General features: G+C 34.8%; 1 protein-coding gene across 17 annotated transcripts in view; it reads right to left on the minus strand.

Moving 5' to 3' along the window:
• The window catches only part of GPATCH2 (G-patch domain containing 2), a 201853-nt gene that overhangs the window by 168748 nt on the left and 8685 nt on the right, over window positions 1–24420 (minus strand). For 15 of the 17 annotated variants that reach the window (XR_012428691.1, XR_012428694.1, XR_012428695.1 and 12 more), the window contains exons 2-5: window positions 22133–22849; window positions 16434–16495; window positions 13050–13232; window positions 12485–12564 (exon numbers count right to left, since the gene is read on the minus strand). Coding sequence is in view for 11 of the 17 variants with exons in the window: in XM_005540865.5 (XP_005540922.3) it covers window positions 12485–12564; window positions 13050–13232; window positions 16434–16495; window positions 22133–22849 (1042 nt within the window). In the remaining 6 variants the exon portion in view is untranslated. Of the gene's footprint in view, window positions 1–10340; window positions 12357–12484; window positions 12565–13049; window positions 13233–16433; window positions 16496–22132; window positions 22850–24420 lie in introns of those variants that run through there. The other 2 variants (XM_015450115.4, XM_074026721.1) reach the window with 1 other exon arrangement.

Raw genomic sequence — 24420 nt, forward strand, 5'->3', positions numbered from 1 at the left:
CCCAGTAAATAACCATCAACATTTAAAAAAAAAAAAATTTTTTTTTTTTTTTTGAGAGTATCACTCCGTTGCCCAGACTGGAGTACAGTGGCTCAGTCTTGGCTCACTGCAACCTCCACCTCCTGGGTTCAAGAGACTCTCCTTCCTCAGCCTCCCAAGTAGCTGGGATTACAGGTACCTGACACCATGCCTGGCTAATTTTTTGTATTTTTAGTAGAGATGGGGTTTCACCATGTTGACCAGGCTGGTCTCAAACTCCTGACCTCGTGATCCGCCCGCCTTGGCCTCCCAAAGTGTGGGATTACAGGCGTGAGCCACTGCATTCAGCCTAAAAAAATATTAAACACATACAATGTGCTAATAACTCCCATCACTGGAGCTATTGTATGTGCTAATAGGACTCCCATCATTGGGTACACATAGTTAAAGTAAGCAGATGGTTAACAGTATAATATACTAGGTTATCTGTGAATGAATTAATGAGTGGCAGAGACAGAAGGTATAATGCCATTTCAGATAACAGTGACCTCAAAAGTGTGAAGAGTTGGGGAAGGTTTTGAAAAAAAGGTATAGAATTGAACTGATACCTGAAGGACATGAATCTAGCAGAAAGAAGTGAGGGGTACACTGTTGTGAACAGAGGTGTAATATACATGGATATGGTTGAATATGGGAAGGCTGGAGAAAGGGTGGGGGCACTGAGAACATAACACCATCTGGAAAGGAGTGAAGTATTATAGGTCATAGGTGAAGAGGGAAAATAGAAAAGAACAAATTGAATTTTACTAAGATGGTAATGGAAACTATTTCTTGGCACAGGAGTGACATGAGCATAACCACACTTTAGAAATGTTTACTTGGAGTTACGTGTGATACGGATTAGAGGCAGGAAAATCAAAAGACAGACCAGGGAGGAGGCTATAAAAATGTAAGGCTATGAGATACTACATTAGGGTAGTGATAGATGAAATTGAAAAGAAGGGGCTGCTATGACAGATGAAGAAATAAGGCTCAGACTTGTCTAGATGTGGCAAGAGTGGAGGCAGACAAAGATAACACATAAAACCAAATGTTAAGTTGAAGAACCAAAACCCACTCAGGATCAATGCTTCCCTTAACAAATGTTAGATCTCTTTTTTTGCTCCCCGTTTCTCAATTTTCAGTAACCAAACTGTAAGGTACCTGAGGACAAATTTTGTATCCCCAGCCCCTTGAACAATGCAGACATCCTAAGTCTTCATGACATGTGCATACAGCTGAACCAAAAACTTTATAGTTGAAAATACAATTAGGCAAGACATCAAGTTTCTGAGTCAAATGTAACATATACTTATTTTTTCATCTGACAAATGATATAAAATACTTTTGTGAATTTTTATGAAGTATTTCTGTGAACTGAAAAATTAGAAGAATTTATTAAGGATACATTTAAATGAGATAAAATGAGATGAAATGTAAGTAAGAAACGTTTAGTTTTTAAAGAACAATTTCTAGACTGAATACTTCAAAATCAGTTCAAATCTAAAACACCTCAAAAAAACCAAGTAGATACCATTAAATGTAACTACATAGTTACATGTCCCTTAAAGATAAACACTCCTGCAAGTTCAGAATTGTATGGACCTGGAATACTTCAATAGTAAACTGTCTATGACCAAACATGAGATTGAAATATGAAGTTCTAAGAGGAAGATTAATGGCACAAGTCATTACTCCTTTGGTAGGAAAAAAAAAATCATCAAATTGCCCCCATTAAGTACTGGTCAGTGTTTCAGATAATTGGGACTGAACAACAAAAATTTTACAAGTTTTATTGGCTTAAAACATACATAAGTACCTGTTGGCATCTCTGGTTTATCACAATCCCCTTTCCTGGATGACAGTCAACAAATATCTGGTTGGCATTCTCTAACTATAGTAAAGAAAACTCCTATCTAGATGATTTCATTATGAATTTTCAGTTCTTCGAATTGACCTTCAGTTGGAGGACTTGCAGGTGACTTCTGTATAGAAAGTGCTTGTTAAATATTATTTGGAAGTGTTCTACTCATCATTGATTTTGAGCTTTTCTGATATTATGTATCTGACATATCTGAAGGGAAAGTAGAAAACCGAATTTTATAGACCATCAGAATAATTGTATCAGCAACATAAAAGGCAGAAAAACAGAGTAGAAGGTTCCTAGAAAGTAAAATGTTTGCAGCATTTCTGTTTCCCTGATTTTGATTTTAAAAAAAACAATAACAATGGGGACTATGGCAAAGTCATCACCATTTTAAAAGACAACTAAAAAAAGGTGTTGCGTCTTCATCTGTGAAGTCAAATGGTCACCAATCAGCAGCCTTAATTTTCAAAGAAAGAGCATTTTAAAACATATTTCAAAGGTTTCTTAGGATACAAAAGAGAAGTTTTAAAATGATAATCATAGTCTAAGAAGTATTTTTAGAAAACCTCACATTTGCAAATTCAATGTTTTTAAAGAGATTCATTAAAAAGTCCATAGATCATATATATCTCAAAAACAAAAAAGTAAAATAAACCATTTCTTTGCTAATAAAGGAATGACTTAAGAATTTGTATGCAAATACTAAAGTAAGAAAAATAAAAAGCAGAAAGCATGGTATTTCATGCATTTTTAAAAAGGTAATAAAAAGACTAGTTGTACTGCATAATATTTAAGTAGCCATGAAAGCAGAAGAGTAAACTGGTAACCTCTTTAGGGAAGTTCTTACATATTAAATTTCAGGACATACATTATGATGAAATCTAAAGGGAACATCCAAAATGCTATATAAATATTTAGCATCTGTAAACTTTCTGTAAAAAAAAAAAAATCATTCAAAAGTTACAAAGAAATGATAAATGTTTGAGGTGATGGACATCGTAATTAATCTGATTTATTACATATTGCATACATGTTTCAGAATATCACATTACCCCATAAATATGTATAATTATTACTGTCTCAATTAAAAAAATAAATATAAAGGCAAAAAAAAAATTCATAAGCATTAGTAGGAAAGCTGTACCTAGTAAAAAAAAGTGCCTTTTTTTGCTATTCACAGGCCTATCCATAATGACATTTAAAACCTTTGGGCAATCTGATCAGGAATCACGAGAGATGGCTAAAACCCATCCCAACTTCTTGAATGAAAAGCGATGAATAATATACGCCCTTGCTCCTTTCCCCAACTGTTACAATGGCAATTAGAAGAAAGGCACTAGACTGTCCAAGGCTGAAAATCCCAGCCTGCAAATCATACTCTCTCCAATCAACATCATATCCTATAATTCTCTAACACTTACCCTGCTTAATTTTCTCCATGTCCATTTTTATTTCCTTATTCTCCTCCCAACCTCCACCAGGTTTATTTTTATTCATTAAAATGTAAGCTTCAAGAGATCATATCTAACTTGTTCATCACTAACACCTGAGGCCCAGCAGTATCTGACACTGGTATTACCTAGTATCAAAAATCTTTGTTAAACGAGTGGATGTCATGCAAGAGTTGATCAGAATATCAGGTCCAGTAAAAATTTAAGGGTTCAGTCTAGTCTATGGATCCCACCTACTGTAGAAAAGGCATGGATCTTAGCCTCCTGATATAGTCTTAACGAGTAATTATCTAATGTACTCTCTACATTGCTGCCCATGTAATCTTTTAAAAAACAAATCTGATCATCTTTAACCCCTTGGAGATAACATGGGTTCACATGCATTCCCATGGACCACAACGTCCATAAGGACCTAACCCCTGCCCACATTTTCAGCCAAACCTTTCCTGCTACATAACACTCCACACAAGCATATCTTATATCTCAGTAATACCGGATTCACAGTTTCCTGAATACCCCAGGCTGTTTCAAACTTAATCCTTGACCATGCCTTTCTGTCTGCCAATTTCCCTACCCAATCAGTAGGTAAGTTCTAGCTTATTCTCGAAGTCTCAGCTAAAAAGATCAACCTCCTTTAAGAGGCTTTCCCAGAGTTTTGCTAGTTATATGGGAAAGGAGGGGAAAGGAATATAAGAAATACAGAGGATATTATCACAGCTGAACTAACAGAGCAATGTGACAGCTATGAGGGACATTGTAAAACAGGCTGGAGAGATGAGGGACCATGGAAGTCAGGCAGGGAGAACAAGCTGAAACAGAGCAAGCAAGCAGACCAAAAGGTGCTAGAATTAGATCAGCAAAAAGGTACTATAGACTATCTGAGAAACATACAAAGGGAAGAAAGGGTGAAAATGGAGGATTGGGTTCCAGTGATTAATCTGATAGGAGCAGTAAAACATGTCATTATCATTTTTATTATGGCACACATCTTGATTGTGCTTGCCATTCAAGATACAAAGAATGCTTGTGAGTATTTCAAAAATAACTCACACTTTGTAACCAGTCATTTTATAACAAAGAAATGAAGACTACTTTATGAAGCGAATTTATTTATATTTATTAATATTAGCAACATGACAGAAATATAACTTCCGAATCATATTAATTTTGGTTTGTCAAAGGAAGAACATGTAATAAACTGTTTAAGTTGTAAACATAAATGTATATTATAGATATGTTAATAAGATTAATGAATATATATATATATATATAAATAGCCTGTAGAAAAGTGTCTAGCACATAGTAAGCAACATTGTGTCTGTAGTAATTACTAAAAATACTAACATTCACTTTGCAAGGTACCAGATTTCTGAAGCATCACAAACTCAAATGACAATGAAGTCTTTGAAGGCAAGCCAATTCAAAGACTAAGTTATCAGAGAAGCAAGAACCAATATTTTAAATACATGGAAAAATATATGTTGTCAATTTTGGTAACATTAAAATACCAAGATTGAACACCTGTTCATAAAATTTTTCCTAAAGGGTTTTCAATACTAAATATGGAGAATATAACAAACATTAAAATACTGCTAATTAAATGAACAAATATACTACTGTATTGGCACTATTTAAATTTGTAAATATCTGCTCTTTTAATAAAGCATAACACAATAAGAATATCAAGACAGATACCATTTAATAGAACTGAATGAAAAATTGTTCAAGTCATATTTTCAAATAACTATGGATATTAAATTTTTATGATATTGAATCTACAGTTGTAAATGACATCAAAATAGAGAATTTATTTATTTATTTTTATTTTTTTGTGATGGAGTCTCGCTCTGTTGCCCAGACTGGAGTGCAGTGGCATGATCTCAGCTCACTGCAACCTCCACCTCCCGAGTTTAAGTGATTCTCCTGCCTCTGCTTCCCTAGTAGCTGGGATTATAGGCACATATCACCATGCCCTGCTACTTTTTGTATTTTTAGTAGAGATGGTGTTTTACCATGTTAGCCAGGCTGGTCTTGAACTCCTGACCTTAGGTGATCCGTCTGCCTTGGCCTCCCAGTGCTGTGATTATAGGTGTGAGCCACCATGCCTGACCCAAAATAGAGAATTTTAAATGAAAGAGACTGTATTAAAATGTCTTTTGTAAAAGAAATATTTATTATAATTCTATTAAGTTGTACTTTTCTAAGATACAGAATCAAGTTATCTCAAAATAAGTTATTTAAAAAAGGGTCAGTTTCTGGCCAGGCATAGTGGCTCATGACTGTAATCTTAGTACTTTGGGAGGCTGAGGTAGAAGGATCACCTGAGGTCAGGAGTTTGAGAGCAGCCTGGCCAACATGGTGAACCTCTGTCTCTACTGAAAAGACAAAAATTATCAGGGCATGGTGGCACACGAAGGTGGTCTCAGCTACTAGGGAGGCTGAGGCAGGAGAATGCCTTGAACCCGGGAGGCGGAGGATGCAGTGAGCCGAGATCGCACTACTGCACTCCAACCTGGGTGAGAGTGAGACTCTGTCTCAAAAAAAAAAAAAAGTATCAGTGTCTAATGTGAAATTTTGATCTTAAACTGATTTTGGAATAAGACAAACACAAAATTAATATATAGTAATAGATTAGAATATACATGATATATATTTAAAATATAAGTTTAAACACACTTTCTTCTTGTATTCTCCAAAGTATCCCAAAATGTCTTATGGATACAAACATGTATCAGTTCACAGGGGTTAAAATAAAGCATTTCACTAGTGAATTCCACTCAAAAAATGTTAATCAGTCATGGTCAAATTACAGTTGAGGACATAGGCTGTGTGTATTTTTTAAAATCATTTTAGATTTGCTTTCTATCATAAAAATGTTCCTTTCTCTTCGACTATCAAGTTCCCTTATGTAAATCAACTGCATTTTAAATGGCCCTTCTGGTCTAGTTTAATGGCTCGCGCCTGTAATCACTTTGCGAGGCCGAGGTCAGTGGATCACCTGAGGTTAGGAGTTGAGACCAGCCTGGCCAACATGGCGAAATCCCGGCTCTACTAAAAATACAAAAATTGGCTGGCGTGGTGGCAGGCGCCTGTAGTCCCAGCTACTGGGCAGGCTGAGGCAGGAGAATCGCTTGACCCTGGGAGACAAATGTTGCAGTGAGCTGAGATCTGCCACTGCACTCCAGCCTTGGCAACAGAGCAGGAAAAAATAAATAAATAAATAAGGGCTGGGTGCGGTGGCTCATGCCTATAATCCCAGCACTTTGGGAAGCCGAGGCGGGTGGATCACGAGGTCAGGAGACGGAGACCATCCTGGCTACGGTGAAACTCCATTTCTACTAAAAATACAAAAAATTAGCCGGGCATGGTGGCGGGCGACTGTAGTCCCAGCTACTCGGGAGGCTGAGGCAGGAGAATGGCATGAACTCAGGAGGTGGAGCTTGCAGTGAGCCCAGATCGCACCACTGCACTCCTGCCTGGGGGACAGAGTGAGACTCCATCTCAAAAAAAAAAGAAAAAAAAAAGAAAAAATTACATGGCCCTTCTGTTGTAAAAGGCTATAAAGTAGACTAAATATTCCTACTCTAGTTTCCTAAGAAACAACAAAAGTTGAGCAAGACATACAGAGTAAACCATTACAGTATGATTGTCATTAACAAAATGCCACTCATGTAATCCTGGTTTTCTATGACTTCACAGAAGAAAATACTATAGAATGAACTGACTCAAGAGTCTAAACAGATACAAATTATTGTGTTCAGGGTTTTTGTATAGTGAATGTAAACAGTATGATTATTTGTGTAGCACGATAAATTGGATTAAGAGCTAATGTTCACATTTTTTTTTCAGATTTTTGAACTTGATAAACATGTATAAATAGTCAATTAAATCAGATTCATTTTCTTTGGCAGAATAACCACCAATACCAGAACCAATGTATTCTTATTCCAACCATACAGAAAAGTGGACTGAGGCAATTATAAAACTTTTAAACAAATTCCTATCACTCTTATATAAAATTTCTATGTAATATTTATGTTGACTTTCAACAACTGTGTTTTAAGCTGACTCATTTATTTCCTGATCTTTCAAAAGACTACACAATTTGAATGCTGATTTTCAGCAGACCAATGTAACACTTGTTGAAAGACCATTAATTCAAATCAAAAAAGAATTTTAAAAGCTCTGACCTACAAAAAACACTAATTTTTTAGGATGCATAGGAATAGAATACATCTTGGCTAACTGGAAGGTATGCTTATGTAAGGTTACTTGGATTCACTTTATAGGTACTATATCCCAAAACTGATTCTGGCATCATTACTCTGAGAAATATTATTCTGAATTAAGCTTAATGCACAAACTATGGAAATATAAGAGATTCAGGCTGAATCTCCTGGATAATAGCTTCAGCATATCCCTGGAAATTAATTACCATTTGCTTCATTCACCTAAAAGTGGGGAATAAGAGATGCTAGTTAGCTGGGTTTTAACAAACTGGTACTTTACTAGGATGGCAACAGTAATTTCTCTCAACACAAAAATCTCAGGACTCTGTTTGCATGCACATGAGCATAATTAATTTAAAAAATCAGGCAGGTCAAGTAGATCAGGACCCAAATCTCCTGAACAGTATAGGTTCAGGAATAGCTATTAGACCTTCTCCCTCCATCATTTAAGCTACTCATTTAGCTTAAATGATGGAGGGAGAAGGTTATGTGCTCTGTGGTCAGGAGAAGAGTTTAGAGCAGTTTCTCAGTTTGCAGTTCAGTTTTGAGATTTAGCGGAGTGGCTGTCAACCTAAATATTTGAAACTATGATTCACAGACCATATTAAAGAAAGAGGCCAGTTCAAATATAAATGAGGTATAAAAGAAACATAAAAGAATGCCATATAAAAAGCTTTAAATATTAAATGTAAAGGCAAATTTTATATAAAATATGAACAAGCCAGTTGTGGTGCTTCACGCCTGTAATTCCAACACTTTGGGAGGCTTGAGCCCAGGAGTTTGATACCAGCCTGGACAACATGGCGAAACCCCATCTCTACTAAAAATATAACAATTAGCCATACGTGTTGGTGCACACCTGTAGACCCTGCTACTCAGGAGGTTAGGGTGGTAGCATTGCTTGAGATTGGGAGGTCACGGCTGCAGTGAGCCTTAATTGTGCCACTGCACTCCAGCCTGGGCAACAGAGCAAGAACCATCTCAAAAAAAAAAAAAAAAAAAAGAAAAAGAGAAAAACCAGAAAAGTTTAAGGTCCACAATTCTGCACTTTGACTATGATACAAAAGTTCTTTAAGTACCAGGTATTGTGTTTAATATATCTAATAATAGTAACTATCATTTATTTAATATATATTATGCACCAGAGATGGTGCTGGGCCCATTATGTATACATAATCTCATTTAAAAACCTGATGACACTTATGCAAAAGTAACTATTGTTGGTATTTAACAAAAGGAGGGAAGAAGGTTCAAAATGTAACTACAACTAAACTAAAAAGAAGAATCAGAGTGTGGATTCACAAAGGTCTGACTTCAAAATCTATAAATTTTCTACAATATCACTTTGCTCTCTATAAAACTAAATAGAGTCAATCTCATTCCCACTGTGGATTCCATATTTTTAAGTCGGCCTGCTTGCTAAAATTTATTTGTTAAACCCAAAATCAATACTCACAATTTCTGACTATTGTAGTCATTCAGTAACATATACAGAGCGGTGAAAAATGTTGAGTTACCTGACATGCATGTGCATCCCTACCAGAGGTCAGCGAGGTGACTTTCTTCCTACTTGTTTAAACCATCATACTGTAAACACATGTCCTTTTTGTAGTCTAAATTAGTACCAGATTTGTTTTTGCATTGCTGTGCTTTTTGTGGGTGATTATTCTGTTTTAAATAGCCCTTGTATAGTGCTGAGAAATGCCGTCTAGTGCTCCTAAGTGCAAGAAGGCTGGGATGTGCCTTATAGAGAAAAGACTTGATAAGCTTTGTTCACACATAAGTTATAGTGTTATTGGCCAGGAGTTCAATGTTAGTACATCAACAATATATATTAAATATCTTTAAACACAAACATAAAACAAAACAAGGTTATCTATTGATCAGTTGGTAAAAATGTCGTGACCAGAGGCTCGCAGGAACCTAACTCTGTCTTTCCCTTAGGAGCCATGATTCAGTATTCCCTAATTCAATGTTTTCAGCAAATGTATAGAATACAATTATGTCAAATAGTCAGAATCAACTATAATACAACTGAAAACTTGCCCCCAAAAAAGTTTAGATATTTCAGTAAAAGATTCTCCCTCTGTCATTATACTTCAAAGATACTACCTCATTATATTTATGCAGTCATCATTCATCTGCTTAAGAAACCTTTTGTTGGCCTTCTGTTTAATGGGTTGCAGTTCCATGTGTTTGACTTTGCTCAGAAAATTAATATGTCTTAAAAACAATCTGGCTTTCCAGTGTGAAAGTTTAAGGCCATTAAATTTCACTTCTTATTACCAGATGTCATGGGTACTGTGTAAAGATGACTGTTTTGTAAGCTTATGATTTTTATATATTTTTTTATTTTTTATTTTTTTGAGACAGAGTCTCGCTCTGTTGCCCAGGCTGGAGTGCAGTGGGGTGATCTCGGCTCACTGCAAGCTCCGCCTCCCAGGTTTATGCCATTCTCCTGCCTCAGCCTCCCGAGTAGCTGGGACTACAGGCGCCCGCCACCTCGCCCGGCTAGTTTCTTGTATTTTTTAGTAGAGACGGGGTTTCACCGTGTTAGCCAGGATGGTCTCGATCTCCTGACCTCGTGAGCTGCCCGTCTCGGCCTCCCAAAGTGCTGGGATTACAGGCTTGAGCCACCGCGCCCGGTCAAGCTTATGATTTTTAAAACTACATATTATAGTTATACATAATATAAACAGCATAAGCAACAAGAACAACAACGAAAACTTAGCAAAGGAAATCAGAGAAATATCAGCACAAATTGGAACTCTTACCTTTCTTGCCCAAGTCAGAGATTTTATTGGAAAAAAAAAAATTACAGTACTTAAAAATCCAAACAAGGACAATTCAGGGTTGAAAGAAAGAAAACCCAAAGGAGTCCATTGTCTTCAGTAAAATTTTAAATACAAAAAACATAGACCAGAAAAACAGTTTATGGCCTAATGCACTAGTTCCATGATAAACACACATATATAGTATATCTCCATCAAGTGAAACTTAATCACCTTTTTACAATTTAGAGAGGGAAGGCAGCTTTTAGTATGGTTAAGCCATGTATCATCAATACCATGAAGCTAGCCTATCAGTTGTAATAGCTTCTATAAAATACCACAGTGAGATTGCAATAAGCCTAGAAAATGGGCTACAAATCCCAGCTATGCTCAAGCAAGCAGTGAACCAAAAATAAAAATAGGTAAAACTGAACCAAGAACTAGATAGCATTCATCTAGATTCATGATTGATAAGGCAAAGTTCATAGGCCAAGGTTTTAAAGTGACTTATTCAGATCCAAAAGACAGTCATTATACAAAATAAAACAAAAGCATTTATGTAATTCAGAAAAAAAACATGAATTTTTACTCCAAAGACACAGCACAGAAAAGCTTACTTACAATTACCAACACCACACTATTGTACCTTTAAATATCACTTTAAATATGCAAAGGTAAAGAGACTCAAAGTTGCATTTTACCATTTTTAATCTCTCCAAATTAGACAAGCAATCTAAAAGGAGATGTCACACATTCCTGCTTAATGCATTTGCTAAAATCTTTCAGATTTTGAAAACTTTAGGTAAAAGCAATGGCAACTTGAAGTTTCTTTTCCAATCATATTTAAGTTAGCCATTAAATGCTGAATTAACAATTAATCCATACAATAATATAAAAATACACATATTAAATCACATTTTCATTATTGAAGCTTAATAAAAATATCATTTTAATATAACCATTTTGAAGAACTCAAATGGTCTGAACTTATTATAGTGTCTAAATTATACCATCAATAGAAACATTACATTTTCCCCCCGGTTGGTGAAAATGAGCTCATGCAAGTATTTCTGACACTCACAGTGACACATATGGTCTGCCATTCTAAAGATGTACAAGCAGCTCTCACTTTTAAACATGACAATATGATTCAGAATCACACAGTATTTGTTAAAAATACCAGCTTTCACATGTTTCATTAAGCTCTAAACCAAAATAATAATTTTGATGTGTTTCAGGTATCAGACAAAGCAGGTAATTTAAAAGGTAAATGCTTCTACTACTGCAGACTAGTTATCACTGTGGCTAATTTAGAACGAGGATGATTTTTGCAGTACAATGAAAGCTATACTATAAAATACAATGAGTTTGCAATACAGAGCAGATTACCCAAGTAGAAAGGAAGCTGAACAAAATACAAACTCCAGCAAAGATTATCAACCTCACCTACTACTCATCTTAGCCCTTGTTAAAATACCCTGAGTAAAATGCAAATATTTTAAATAATGCTGGTTATATAAGACTTCTCTAAAAATGAACCATATATGTCAACGCATCACGATTTTTATTTACAACAGTCAGATATGTAAAAATTAATTCTTAATCAGTCACAATATAAACATTAAGGAATACTTGTCAGATCTGGAAGTTTAAAATTTTCTAGCTTTGTTAGCATTTTGGCAAAGCAAGTATACATAAATGGATTCAATGTAAAAAAAAAATCATAAAAGAGAAAAATATATAATTTACAGTAGTTTCTATCCACCCTGGGCCAACCTAGATCCCTAGAAAGCCTCCCCCGTCAGGTTCACTTCTGACTAAAAGTTAGAATACCAGTCCTCCAGCAAAAACAGCCCCATCTTTTCATCAAAGAGGCTCTCACTTCAATGATATTCCTCCAGGGAAGAGGACAGGAGCCAGGTTCCCTCGAATGTCATTCCCCAGATGTTCAAAACGTAACTAATTTATTAGCATTAGAAGATTTGGTTTATAGGGGAATCTCACTGGTCCAGTTTGTAGCCTACAAAAAAATGGATTATTTTTAAGTTTAACATTAGAATATGAATAAAGGATGAGGATGTGGCTTTTTATTCCATAGAAATGGAAACATTTCCAAACATGACAATTACACAAAAAAAGTATGCCTACCATTGAAGTTGGAGTCCCTCCAGATTTTTTAATATTCTTTGAAGACATTCCATGAAGGCGACTGAGTCTAGCTTGGAAACCTGGAAAATCAAAGTACTCAATTTAGAAGTTTTCTATGATCGCTGAAGCATAGAAGAAGAAGATCCTATCAATAGAGAATGAAAAGTAAGTTGGTGGTGGCAGTGAATGCCATGAATATTATTTGGGAAAATGCAAAACTCACACTTAAAGAAACTGGAGCAATACCTAGCAAAGTACTAATGTAGTCAGCCCTTAACTAACCAGTGTTTAATCACTAGAGTAATAAATACCCATTTTCTTTTCTCCCAATTCATGTTCCTATCATTTCAACATTTTCTCAATAAGTCTAGCAAGAAAGCAAGTCAATTTTTCAAATAATTTGAAAGCATGATAAATGTAGTAGCTATATTAGTGGCCAATATATTTCTTTACAGCATCTTGTCTTTATATTCTCTAATTTCCACTTTATCTTATCCTCTTTGAATGAATATTCCTAGATTGACCTTAAACCCATTATATCCACCAGGGAGCCAATGCTACTGACCTCTTCTGCTTGAGTGTGACATAAGGGGAAAAGAACCAGTTAAGATACTTTCAAAGACAGGATCTGGTAAATTTTTGTCTAGCTCAGTAGGATCTTCCTTTTCCCACCAGGGCACGACTCCAGTGATACCACATGCTCCACCTGATTCCTTTTCGTAGAACCAGTCACTCTGTTCATCATCACCTGTATAAATACAAGAAACCCCCCCCACCAAAGATTCAGTTTTATCATCCAGTTACACAATTAGTCTTACGTAATAAAAATACAAGATGGCAGTTAAATTTGAATTTAAGATCAATGACTAACTTTTAATATAAGTATACAATACTTGCATTAAATTTTTAGTGGAAATATGTCTAAGTACTGCATGGGACATACTTGTACTAAAAAATTACATGTTATTTACCTACAATTTAAATTTAATTGGGGATCCTATGTTTTATTTGATAACTGCATATATAATCTATAAGGAAAACTTTTTATTTTATACCACAGCTTTACCTAAGAAATATTATCTTAAGACTGTAAGAAACTGTCAGCAACAAAAACACAAAATTTTATGTTTTCGAACCAATTTTAAAATGTGAAAAACAATAATAAGCTGGTTAATCCTTAGGAAAAACCTATTAGAAAATCCATTTAAGTTACTACCCCTTCCACATTAAGAAAAAACAAACCTTAATCTGCTCCCGGGAATTAAAAAGTGTTAAAACTGTAGAACCCTTGCTTTGCAGCAGATATGGGTATATTATTAGCTTAATTTCATGATTTGTATGGAGTATAAAAGGGGAAACAATCATGAACAGATGTGACTAAATGAAATTAATCCCATTAAGCTAATTAAGAAATAGTTTTGAAAAAGTTGATTTTGAATGAAAAGTGACAATACCTTAGAGTTTATGAAGAAAGTATATTAAATAAGTGAGATGTTTTTGCCCAACACTATCCAATAATTCTGACTTTTGGGAACATCCATGAGTGTAACCATGGAACAATAAATGATCAATTGAAAATTCAGTTTGAAATGTGCCATAGGGGAGAATCAGTATTTTGTTTTTTGAAGAAAAAGTAGTTATGAAGAGACAAAAATACAGAAGACAGATGGCTTTTAAAAGAAAGAGAGACAGGCCAGGTATGGTGGCTCATGTGTGTAATCCCAGTGCTTTGAGAGGCCAAAGTGGGAGGATCATATGAGGTCAGGAGTTCCAGACCAACCTGGGCAAGATAGCGAGACCCTATTTTAAAACGATTAAAAATTAGCCGGGCATGGTGACATGCACCTGTACTCCTAGCTACTCGGGAGTCTGAGGCAGGAGGATCCCTTGAGCCCAGCAGTTTGAGGTTACAGTGAGCTACGATCGTACCACCAGCACTCCAGCCTGGATGACAGGGCGAGACCTTGTGTTAAAAAAAAAAAGAGAGAAAAAAGAAAAGAAAAACAGAAAGAAACAAATAGCATTTTGAAGATGATCTGAGATTCATTAAAGTCTCCTTCCCTTGATTATGAGAAGCCACCACTAATTCTGGTTTCTAAGAGGGTCATCATGATTGTCATAAACTGTTTCCCTTTAGAGAAAGATATTTCTGATTTCTAAAATCTCTTTCAACAAACGTCTTTAAAGGAAAACTAAAAATACTCTTAAGTTTCAGTTGAAAATTATTTTATGAGAAATAGCTATATTTCAACTAAGATGGAATCAAAAATTAAAGGCATTTCAAAAACTAGAGTCACCAGCTTGTTTCTATTGGGGAATTAATAAAAAAATTTTTTTCAAAAAACACAATTAACAGCACTTAGATATCAGGACTTTTACTGAGCTTTATATTAAACTTACACAGATCAGGTTTAAGCATAAGAAAAAACAGGGCCTCACTTGAAACTGACTACTACATATCTGAATTCCAACACTATTACAGAAAAATAAAGTTATTTTATTTTTGATGTAATACACAACTTTATTCTTCAATAGGGAAATCAAATAGTCATTGGTTAAGAACTTGCTCTGAAGTCAGACAGACTAATTAGAATTCTAGTGTTCTGCAACACCAGGAAAGTTACTTCTACTCTATTAGAGTCAGTTTCTTCATTTTAAAAAACTGGGAATCTCAAAGGGATTTTAAGAATTAATTAAGAACTTAAATGCAAGAAAAACACTTAGCAATGTGAAACATAGTAAGTTCACAGTAAATGCTGGCATATCATTGTAAGCCCTTCCACCCTTATCAAAGATTGATAGGCTTGTCAAAGTTATTTTTATATTTTTTTCATTTTATTTCATTACCAATATCATGTTTATAATACAATCCTGAGGAAAGATCTGTATTTTAATGAGAATTTAAGTATATTATCAAAGTAGTTACCCTCGCATTTAGCCCCAGTATTCTAACATATTTCAGCAAAGTATCAACTTCAAAGTCCACGGCCTTTCAAATAGTTATGTACCTATTCATCTAAGACAAATAGTTTATAAGTAGGCAGAAAAGAATGATCACTTCATTTACGTTTTTTTGTACTGCCAAAAGGATGAACAGACTAAGAAAAAAAGTGTAGGCGGCTACTACTTTGTCCTTTTCTTATAACATCATTAAATAAATTTATAATTTAAAATTTATGTTAGTGTTTTTCACTTGGAACTTACTGTCTTCCTCTAATGTATTCTTAAGAAAGGAAGAGAACGTTTGTGATAGGTATTTGTCTGTATTAATTTCATGATTTGTGTGGAGTGTAAAAAGGGAAACAATCATGAACAGGTGTGACTAAATGAAATTAATCCTATTAAGGATTAATCCTGCCCCTTATTAGGGTGTTTTAAATTTTTCATAGCTTCAAAATACTGCCATGTTAATGACTGAAGCTTCCCAAAGTTTCAAAGATGGAAAACATATAAGTTGCAAGACATTTCTGTTTAATGGTTTACAATATTGAATTCATAAAAATCATCTAATTACTTACAAACTGGATAGAATGAATTAATGTCACAGTTGAATAAAAATGACAAATGACTTGGAAATCCACCTTTATGAATGCTTAAACAGTTTTAAGTACATTTGGAATTAGGTAGAGAATAAGAACTGGTTTCTTTCAAATTTGCTAAAAGAGAGAAAATCAAAAAGGTACGTAAAGCTTTCTCAAACAAGATAATCCTTCCTTAATATTATTAGCTCTACATACTAGCTTTTGGAGATAATCGATTACTTAGGTCATGAAGACAGGACACCTTCCATAGCATATAAAAAACCAGCTACGATACTAAATCCTAGTTCACTAAGTAATGTGTGTAAGGTAAATGGATTGCAGTCATCAACTTATGAAATAACAAGTAATAAGCACAACTTTAGAATGAAGAAGATTTTCCACAGAGAGAAAAAATATCATTTCAGTACCTTGTCTTCCCTCATCATTGGTAAACAATCCAGCATCAGTACTGCTGAGACTGCTGGAATCACTGTAATAAGGAAAAAGAAAGAAACAGATCAAAAGAACAATTGATCTCTCAGTCGTAAAATTTTAAAGAGACATGGCAGCTCAGAGATGGAACTTAAGCCTGACAAAGATCTGAAAGAAAATAAGATGATTTTTTAAAAAATCAAACTGCTAATATCCTGGTTCCATTCACTACAGAGCATATTATTTTTGGCACATAAAACCACAGGAATCTAATGGGACCCTGACAGTAAGCCAGATGTGACTGCAACGAGATGCTGACACAATTGATGCATTTTATTATGTGTTTTCATCAAATGCTCACTGCTCCTTTCTTACGCCATGCAATTCAGCTTGAGCCTGGAACACCACTGCTCAATAAAATGGGAAAAGTCTCAATCAAAAGCAGGCTAAGCCTTTCTTCAGCACATGAAATACAAGGGACTAGGATAAGATTACTTTTCATAACCACATTTGCAAATATTCTGGAGAAGACATTACTTAAGAATTCACAACACTCTATTAGTTTGCAAGGAAGAAAAAAGTTTAAACTGGTGATAATTCATTATATCAAAGTTAAGGTCACTTTTAAGCAAAATAAAAGAATATTACAAATATTAAGGGGGGAATGTGCAAAAATAACACAGGCTCTCATTGCTACCACAGAAGCTCCAGAGTCAAATCTAACATACAAATAAAACAAACAGTAGATATTTGAATAACATAAACAAACTGTTACTATTAGTTCTAATAGAAGTAATGCTTATATGATAGTCTAGTTTAAAATATCAGGAGAACAAGGTCATATAATGAGAGGCTTAGCTTTTAAAGAAAATTTAGTGATGTTCTTTAAAAATTCTCATGTATTTTATTTTTACTGTAATTCTTAATTTTAACCAATCAGGAAATCATCCCTTTTTTAATTAAAATATTTAAATCAAGAAGTTTAGCATTAAAATTATAGGTGAGATCTAAATCCACATACAATTTCTGAATATAATTTCAGTTTCTGTTTGATTTCTTAAAAAATAAATATTAATGAAGAATATAGGAATTTCTTAAGAGGCACATTCTTCCAAGGAGTTCTGAATTTAGACCTCTCCCTAGCTTTCTTCCAAATTAAGTGCTGTATGAAGCTCCCTATATTGTGCAATTGGTAATGAAAAAAAAATTCTCTAAGAGCATCACAACCATATTTTCTTATTTACAAATATATATGGTCTTCTATGCACCACAATATGAGAGTATTAAAATCATCTCAGAAACTATCTTTCTGACATTTTGCTGTCTAAACTACTATGGATACTCTCCTCTTTCCTGTGTGCCCCCCATTAACACAACTCAAATGAAGGGTCTTATATATACCTCAGGTCACAGTCCCTTTTCTGAAACGCTTGAGGCAAAATGTATTTAAAATTCTGAATTATTCCAATTTTAGCAAGGTATATTCTAGACTGCCTCAGAGGAGTCTGGGATAGTACTCCATAAAACAGATTAATATATTTTTTTCAATTAAATGAATGAATATCCACACTAGGTACAGGTCAAATTAAATCTGGCCACAAATGAATTAGTTTTTCATAACTTTTCAGAGTTCAGATTTGCAGACAAAGCATTATGAATTGATAAGCTATTTTTTCTAGACCATGATCTTCTAATCTGAATTCAGATTTACCCCGCTCTAATCTATTCTACATACAGCTAGGTTCATCTTTTCAAAATAAAACAAGTTGACTAAAGGCAATATAATATTCTGAAATCAAAAAAAGAATATTAAATAATAGCACAGGAAATTCTAATAAACTGTGAACTTTACTTACAAATGTATCAATTTTGTTTCATTAATTGTGAGAGATTAACCATAGTAATGTACAATATTAACAACAGGGGAAAGTGGATTTGGGATATATGGGAATGTGATATACATGAACTCTCCGAACTATCTTTATAACTTTTCTGTAAATTTATATCAATTCAAAAAAGTAGTTGATAATGTACACACACACACACACACACACGTGTACATTATAGAACAGTCTTCTATTTAAAAATCTAAAATTACTTCAACACTTGTTGAATTAAATTTAGATTTAGATTTCAAGACTTTCTATGGATGGGCCTCCATCTAAATCTTCTTATTCCCATCTCTGGTCCTTTTGTTTATGTTCTTTTCACAGTGGTATGCCTATCTCCACTCTCTTCCCTCTCCACCTGTCCAAGCTCTTGAAGATACAAAGAAATCAGGATTCCCTCTCTTCCAGCTCTTAGTCCTTAATGATGCTTGTCCTACTTTGAGGTATGTTGGCATGTATGTATACAACATGTATCTTTATTAACATTTCACCTCATTGGTATCCAGAGTCACTCCGTGTACATTACGTATGTATTTCTATGTTCAATAAATCAGAACAAGAACTTAAATAGAAGCAAGCCTTTTACTTTCAGCAGTTGACAGTCATTACGGCTTATCTCCAATGACACCCTTTCCTAGGAGATTCACCTTTTTGGAGTGAATTTTATAACATGGTATTTGGATGAGAATATATTCCATATATGCTAGATGAACAAATATATGTACACTAATACCAATCACTTGCCCCAATTTGTTCAATTCCTATATTTTCTGTAGAGTCCTCTTTCTCATTCATCCTCCCAAATACAGTCAGTCAGCCTCCCGTCGATTCTAACTCTTAAAATTGGTCTCAAATACTCTCAAATACTTAGTTCTCTCTGCTATCATATCATAATTCACCTCCCACTTAAGCATGGACTGGAGGTCAAAGATAAAATACAGCTGTAAAGATCACACTGTCTTGAAAAAATGTAAATCAACTTGAGTTTCTTCACTGTTAAAAACTCTTCACTGATCCCATTGACTATAAGATGATAAAATCCAAACTATTTACTGTAGCACATAGACCTCTGAGAAATGCTTTTTGCCATAATTCTGATCCCATTTTATTTCTGGTAAAAACGAAGTATGTACACTTCCCCAAATACACCACTTTCATTTCACAATTCATGCCTTTGCACAAGCTATTCGCTCTCTACCTATAGATGCCATTTCCCTCTCTTGCCTCCCTCAATTCCTGAACAAGTCTTAGTACTTGCTTTAAAGCACAGCTCCCTTAGGAAGTCTTCCTTCACTAATACTTTCCACTCAGCACATTTCATTTTCATCATTTGCTTGTCTGGCTATTCCAGACTATGCAGCTGTTGAGAACAGAGTCTCCATTATTAGTCCAGGTGCCACCAGTGAAGAGTAAATAGTAGTTAATCATCAAATGTTTGTTAAATCTGACACATACACACACACACACACACACAAACACACTCCACACAGTGAAGTTTCTCTTATTTATAAATCAACCCCAATGAAATATAAAGCTTTTTGTAGTAGGAAAGCTTTGGAAGTAATCTTGAAAACACTTATACTTGTTACCAAAATACCTTAAATATTTAGCAATCTTTAATATACCTTAAATATTTAGCACGGAAGGAATTTGCACCTAATTTTAAGTGACAACAGAAAATAGTTTATAAATAAGTTTTACATCAGAGAAAAAATATTTTTTAACATTGATTCAAGAGTAAAAAACATACTCTGAAAATGTGTACCTGGGCTGTTTGTGGACTGCTAGGTAGCCTGATCATGCCTAGTGGATACTCAAATACTTTTTACAATGAAAAGAAATGAAAAATGGGAGTTTGATCTCATTTCCATTGCCAGTTACATGTCCTATAAAAAAGCAGATCAATAAAAGCCAGAAATTTAAAAAAAGGCGGGGGGGGGGGGGGTTGCACAATGAATCCAAAAAGCTGGTAATCTAATTGTGAATAATCCAGAATTGAGTATGTTATATCTTCTGCCATGTACTGTCCCTCCCGGTAATTGAGTCAGACAAGTACTTTCAAGTAAGGTTGAGTGGTCTTAAGTCACAATGGCCCAATACAAATAATACTTATTTCCATATAAAAATGACAATTTTCTTGCAAGAAAAACAGATACCATAAACTTTTCAAAGCCCTCTGGAAATGTATTTATTTATTTATTTATTTATTTGAGATGGAGTCTTGCTCTGTTGCAGTGGTGTGATCTTGGCTCACTATAACCTCCACCTCCCAGGTTCAAGTGATTCTCCTGCCTCAGCCTCCTGAGTAGCTGGGACTACTGGCGCACATCACTACACTCAGCTAATTTTTGTATTTTTAGTAGAGATGGGGTTTCACCATATTGGTCTGGCTGGTCTCAAACTCCTGACCTCAGGTGATCCACCAGCCTCAGCTTACCAAAGTGCTGGGATTAAAGGAATGAGCCACCATGCTCAGCCACATATTTTTTATGTAAGTAATTTTTACTTCTTTAGAAAAATTATATGACTAGCACACCATGCCTAATAAAAGGATAATTCCATAAACTTTTACCATGTCCCACTCACATTTACAAGCAAAAAAAAAAAACAAAAAAAAAAAAACAAAAAAAATAAAAAATAAAAACCAAATAGAAGATTGAGAGCTCACCACAAGTCACATGATTAAAATGATCCCAGCCCTTGGGAGGCCAAGGCAGGTGAATCACTTGAGGTCAGAAGTTCAAGACCAGCCTGGCCAACATGGTGAAAAGCCGTCTCTACTAAAAATACAAAAACAAGTAGCCAGGCATGGTGTTGTAATCCCAGCTACTCTGGAGGCTGAGGCAGGAGAATCACCTGAACCCAGGAAGTGGAGGTTGCAAATGAGCTGAGATCGCACCCTTGCACTCCAGCCTGGGAAACAGAGTGAGTCTCTATCTCAAAAAAAAAAAAAAAAAAAAAGAAAAGAAAAAAAGAAACCAGTCCTACAAATTAAAAATCAAATACTCTTTCTCAGACCGTTTTTACAGACTGTTTTTTTCTGGCTCATAGTTCTGCATTTGGTTTTGCAGACCCATGCCTAAAAGGATAAAGTGTTAACACATTCTCATTTCTTGCAAGTAACATCACTTCATCACTTCAGTATAAAAGAAAAACGATCACCTACCTTTTGATGCTGTCAAAATAGTACTTAACAATTATCATCATAGTATACCTGCTTCCTAGAATAGACAGATTAGACTAACTGCCACAGGACCATTGTTTTTCCTATTTTTCTAATGACAAAACCAGGTGTTTCTAGCCTATAAATTAGGTTTTACAATTCATAAGTGATCAGAATTCCTAGAAAGTTACAGATTTTTTATGTCAAGCCACACACGTTGAAGTGGTATAAACTTTTGATTTTCAAGAATCAGAATAGATTAATGAATTGTGACACTCTAAAAAGTACCAAAAGCTAAAGTTCTATAATTAAACATATAAATAATTATATATCCAATTCTGAGTTACAAACGTGCTGTTATTCAAAAGCACATTCTTTTCCACTGAAAATCCATTTCTTTTTCTCCTTGTAGCTGAAAACTGAGTCATTATAATATAATCAAAAGACTTTGTATAAATCAAATAAGCAATTTTGCTTTGTGCTAAACATCATAAATTATAAGGAAATATAACCATAGTTAACAGTAATATCACTATCATTATTACAGTTTATAATTATTTAAAAATAGAATTAATTAATATAAAACATTCAACCACAAACACTGGAGACAAATATTTTTATATTTAGAGAACATAAAAGTCACCTTTCACTCATGAGCTCATCTGAGACTTTTTGCTCTTCACATTCCATTTTGTCCTTATTGGTCTGGCTCGTTTCCTCACTTTCTAAAACTACTCCTTCATCTTGGATTTTTGGTCCTTGTCTGATTATTTTCAACTTTCTTTTTTTGACTTTGATCTTGGTAAATTCTTGATACTGGTAGGCTCTATCACTGTCCATGTCCTGATCTCTACAACCCTCAGGTGGCTGGGTCATTGTCCGTTTGTTAGAGATGTCCTGTGGGAGATCTACTGCCATGCGTTTTACCTTTCTCCTCCTGCGCAGAGTTCTATTGCCAACATTGTCCACAGCAAAATCAGACTCATGCCACAGAGGTCTTTTCCCTCGAACATTATTATTTAAGTTTGATGATGGCCTGCGCTTTGCTACTAACATTTGGTCATCAGAGTCACTGTGATCTTTTTTATTATTATTGTGATTCTCTCTATAGTCCTTGCTTGGTTCTTCTAAACTAGAATCAGAGCCTTCACTTAAGCAGTGACCAGTCTCCCACGGGTGATGCACATTATAGGACCTCCGTTTTCTCCCTCTCCTTTTCCTTGCCTGGCGTTTCAGAGGGCAAGATATACTTCGAGAATGGTCTCCTGTTTCAGCAAATCCACCTCGAGCTTGCTCTGAGCTCTCTTCCAATGCTGAGACAAGGTCGTGAACCAGTTCCTCCATGGTTCTACTGAAATGCCTTCATTTTTTAGAGAAAGAAAAAAGAAAATAGTCAATCTTAACCACAGTAACCTCGTTTTCTATAACAGACAATTCATTCTAAATTTGACAAAAATTAATAATGATTACAAAATGTTTCAAAGCTAATTTTCCTATCCAAGATATTACAGTTTTAAATATCGATTCATTTTAGGCCTCTTCTTATATAAGTTATTTTATTAAACATAGGAATTACTTCCAAGATAGAATAAGCTTATGAGCAATGAAAGATCCCAGTACTTTTATATTTTTACTGTATAATTATGGAAAAGTTCTGTTTAAATCCCTATCCGCTGGCCCACTCCTACCCCTTTTCTAGAGCCAGTTTTCCTACAGCAGATACAGAAAGAACTTTCTCAGTCCCCTCTTCGCCCACTAATCTCTAAGTAAAAAAAGAAACATGAAATCTTCTATTCACCATGTGTTCTAACCAGTGACTACCATCATATAAGAGACAGTTAGAAAGACAGACAGGTAGTTTCAGGATTAGTAATATATGTGAAAGTTTAACCAACACCATGCATTTATTTAGGCCACACTAATCTCTTAACCCAGTGAATCAGAAACTACATTCGCATTCAAATTGCAGTCTCATGGGTTTAAAAGGGCCCATCATTACTTCACTCTGAAGCAATTTCTTAGGCTTTCCTTTTTTAAGAGCATTAAACTATATTACTAGTATGAAAATTTTTCAGTAGTCAGCAAGGATAAGCATCAGCATTCTTTGGGAATTTTTATAAATTATACTTGTCCTTTTAAAACCCAATTCCCAAAGATTTTAAATTAGTTGGTGTGACATAGAGCCAAGGTATCTGGTTTTATTTTTTAAACATCACAGATAATTGAGATTTGTACCCTTCTTATGAAGGCCACAGGCAATCATTTGTCAAATCGAGATCTAGAGGCACCTAGGGATTGAAATATTCTCAACAGTCATACAGAGCTTCTAGAGCCTACAGCAGGAGTAGGCACACTTTTATGTAACTGGCCTGCTAGTAAATACTCTAGGCTTTGCAGGCCATTGGGTCTCCCACAATTACTCAACTTGCCACTGTAATGCAAAAATAGCCACAAGCAATACATAAATAAATGGGTATGGCTGTGTTCTAATAAAGTTTTATTTATAGAATCAAGTTATAACTGGCTATAGTCTGCTGATCTGTGGTCTATATAGTCTCTACAGTCATGTATAGTCTCCAACAGTCAATAATTTCAGGCTTTTGCAAGTTCCTTGTAACAGCTTTCAACTTTTGTGTTTTCATTTTAATGATAACCTAAAAACAACACACATTGTGATTCAACTGGATTTACCATTTATAATGTGATGCATACATACGCCTGCTAACATTTGTGTATTTACTATTTGCCAGACCCATTCCTAAGTGTTTTACATGTATTATTTCATTTCATTCTCACACAATAACCCTATGAGGTGGGAGATGAAATACACAAAGGCCAAAAGATTTCTGTCGCAATGTGATGCATTTAAGTAGTGGAGAGAGGATTCAAACTTCAGCAATCAGGTTTCAGAGCTCCAACGCTGAACAAACT

The sequence above is a fragment of the Macaca fascicularis genome, chromosome 1 (assembly GCF_037993035.2).
Source record: "Macaca fascicularis isolate 582-1 chromosome 1, T2T-MFA8v1.1".
Lineage (NCBI taxonomy): Eukaryota > Metazoa > Chordata > Mammalia > Primates > Cercopithecidae > Macaca > Macaca fascicularis.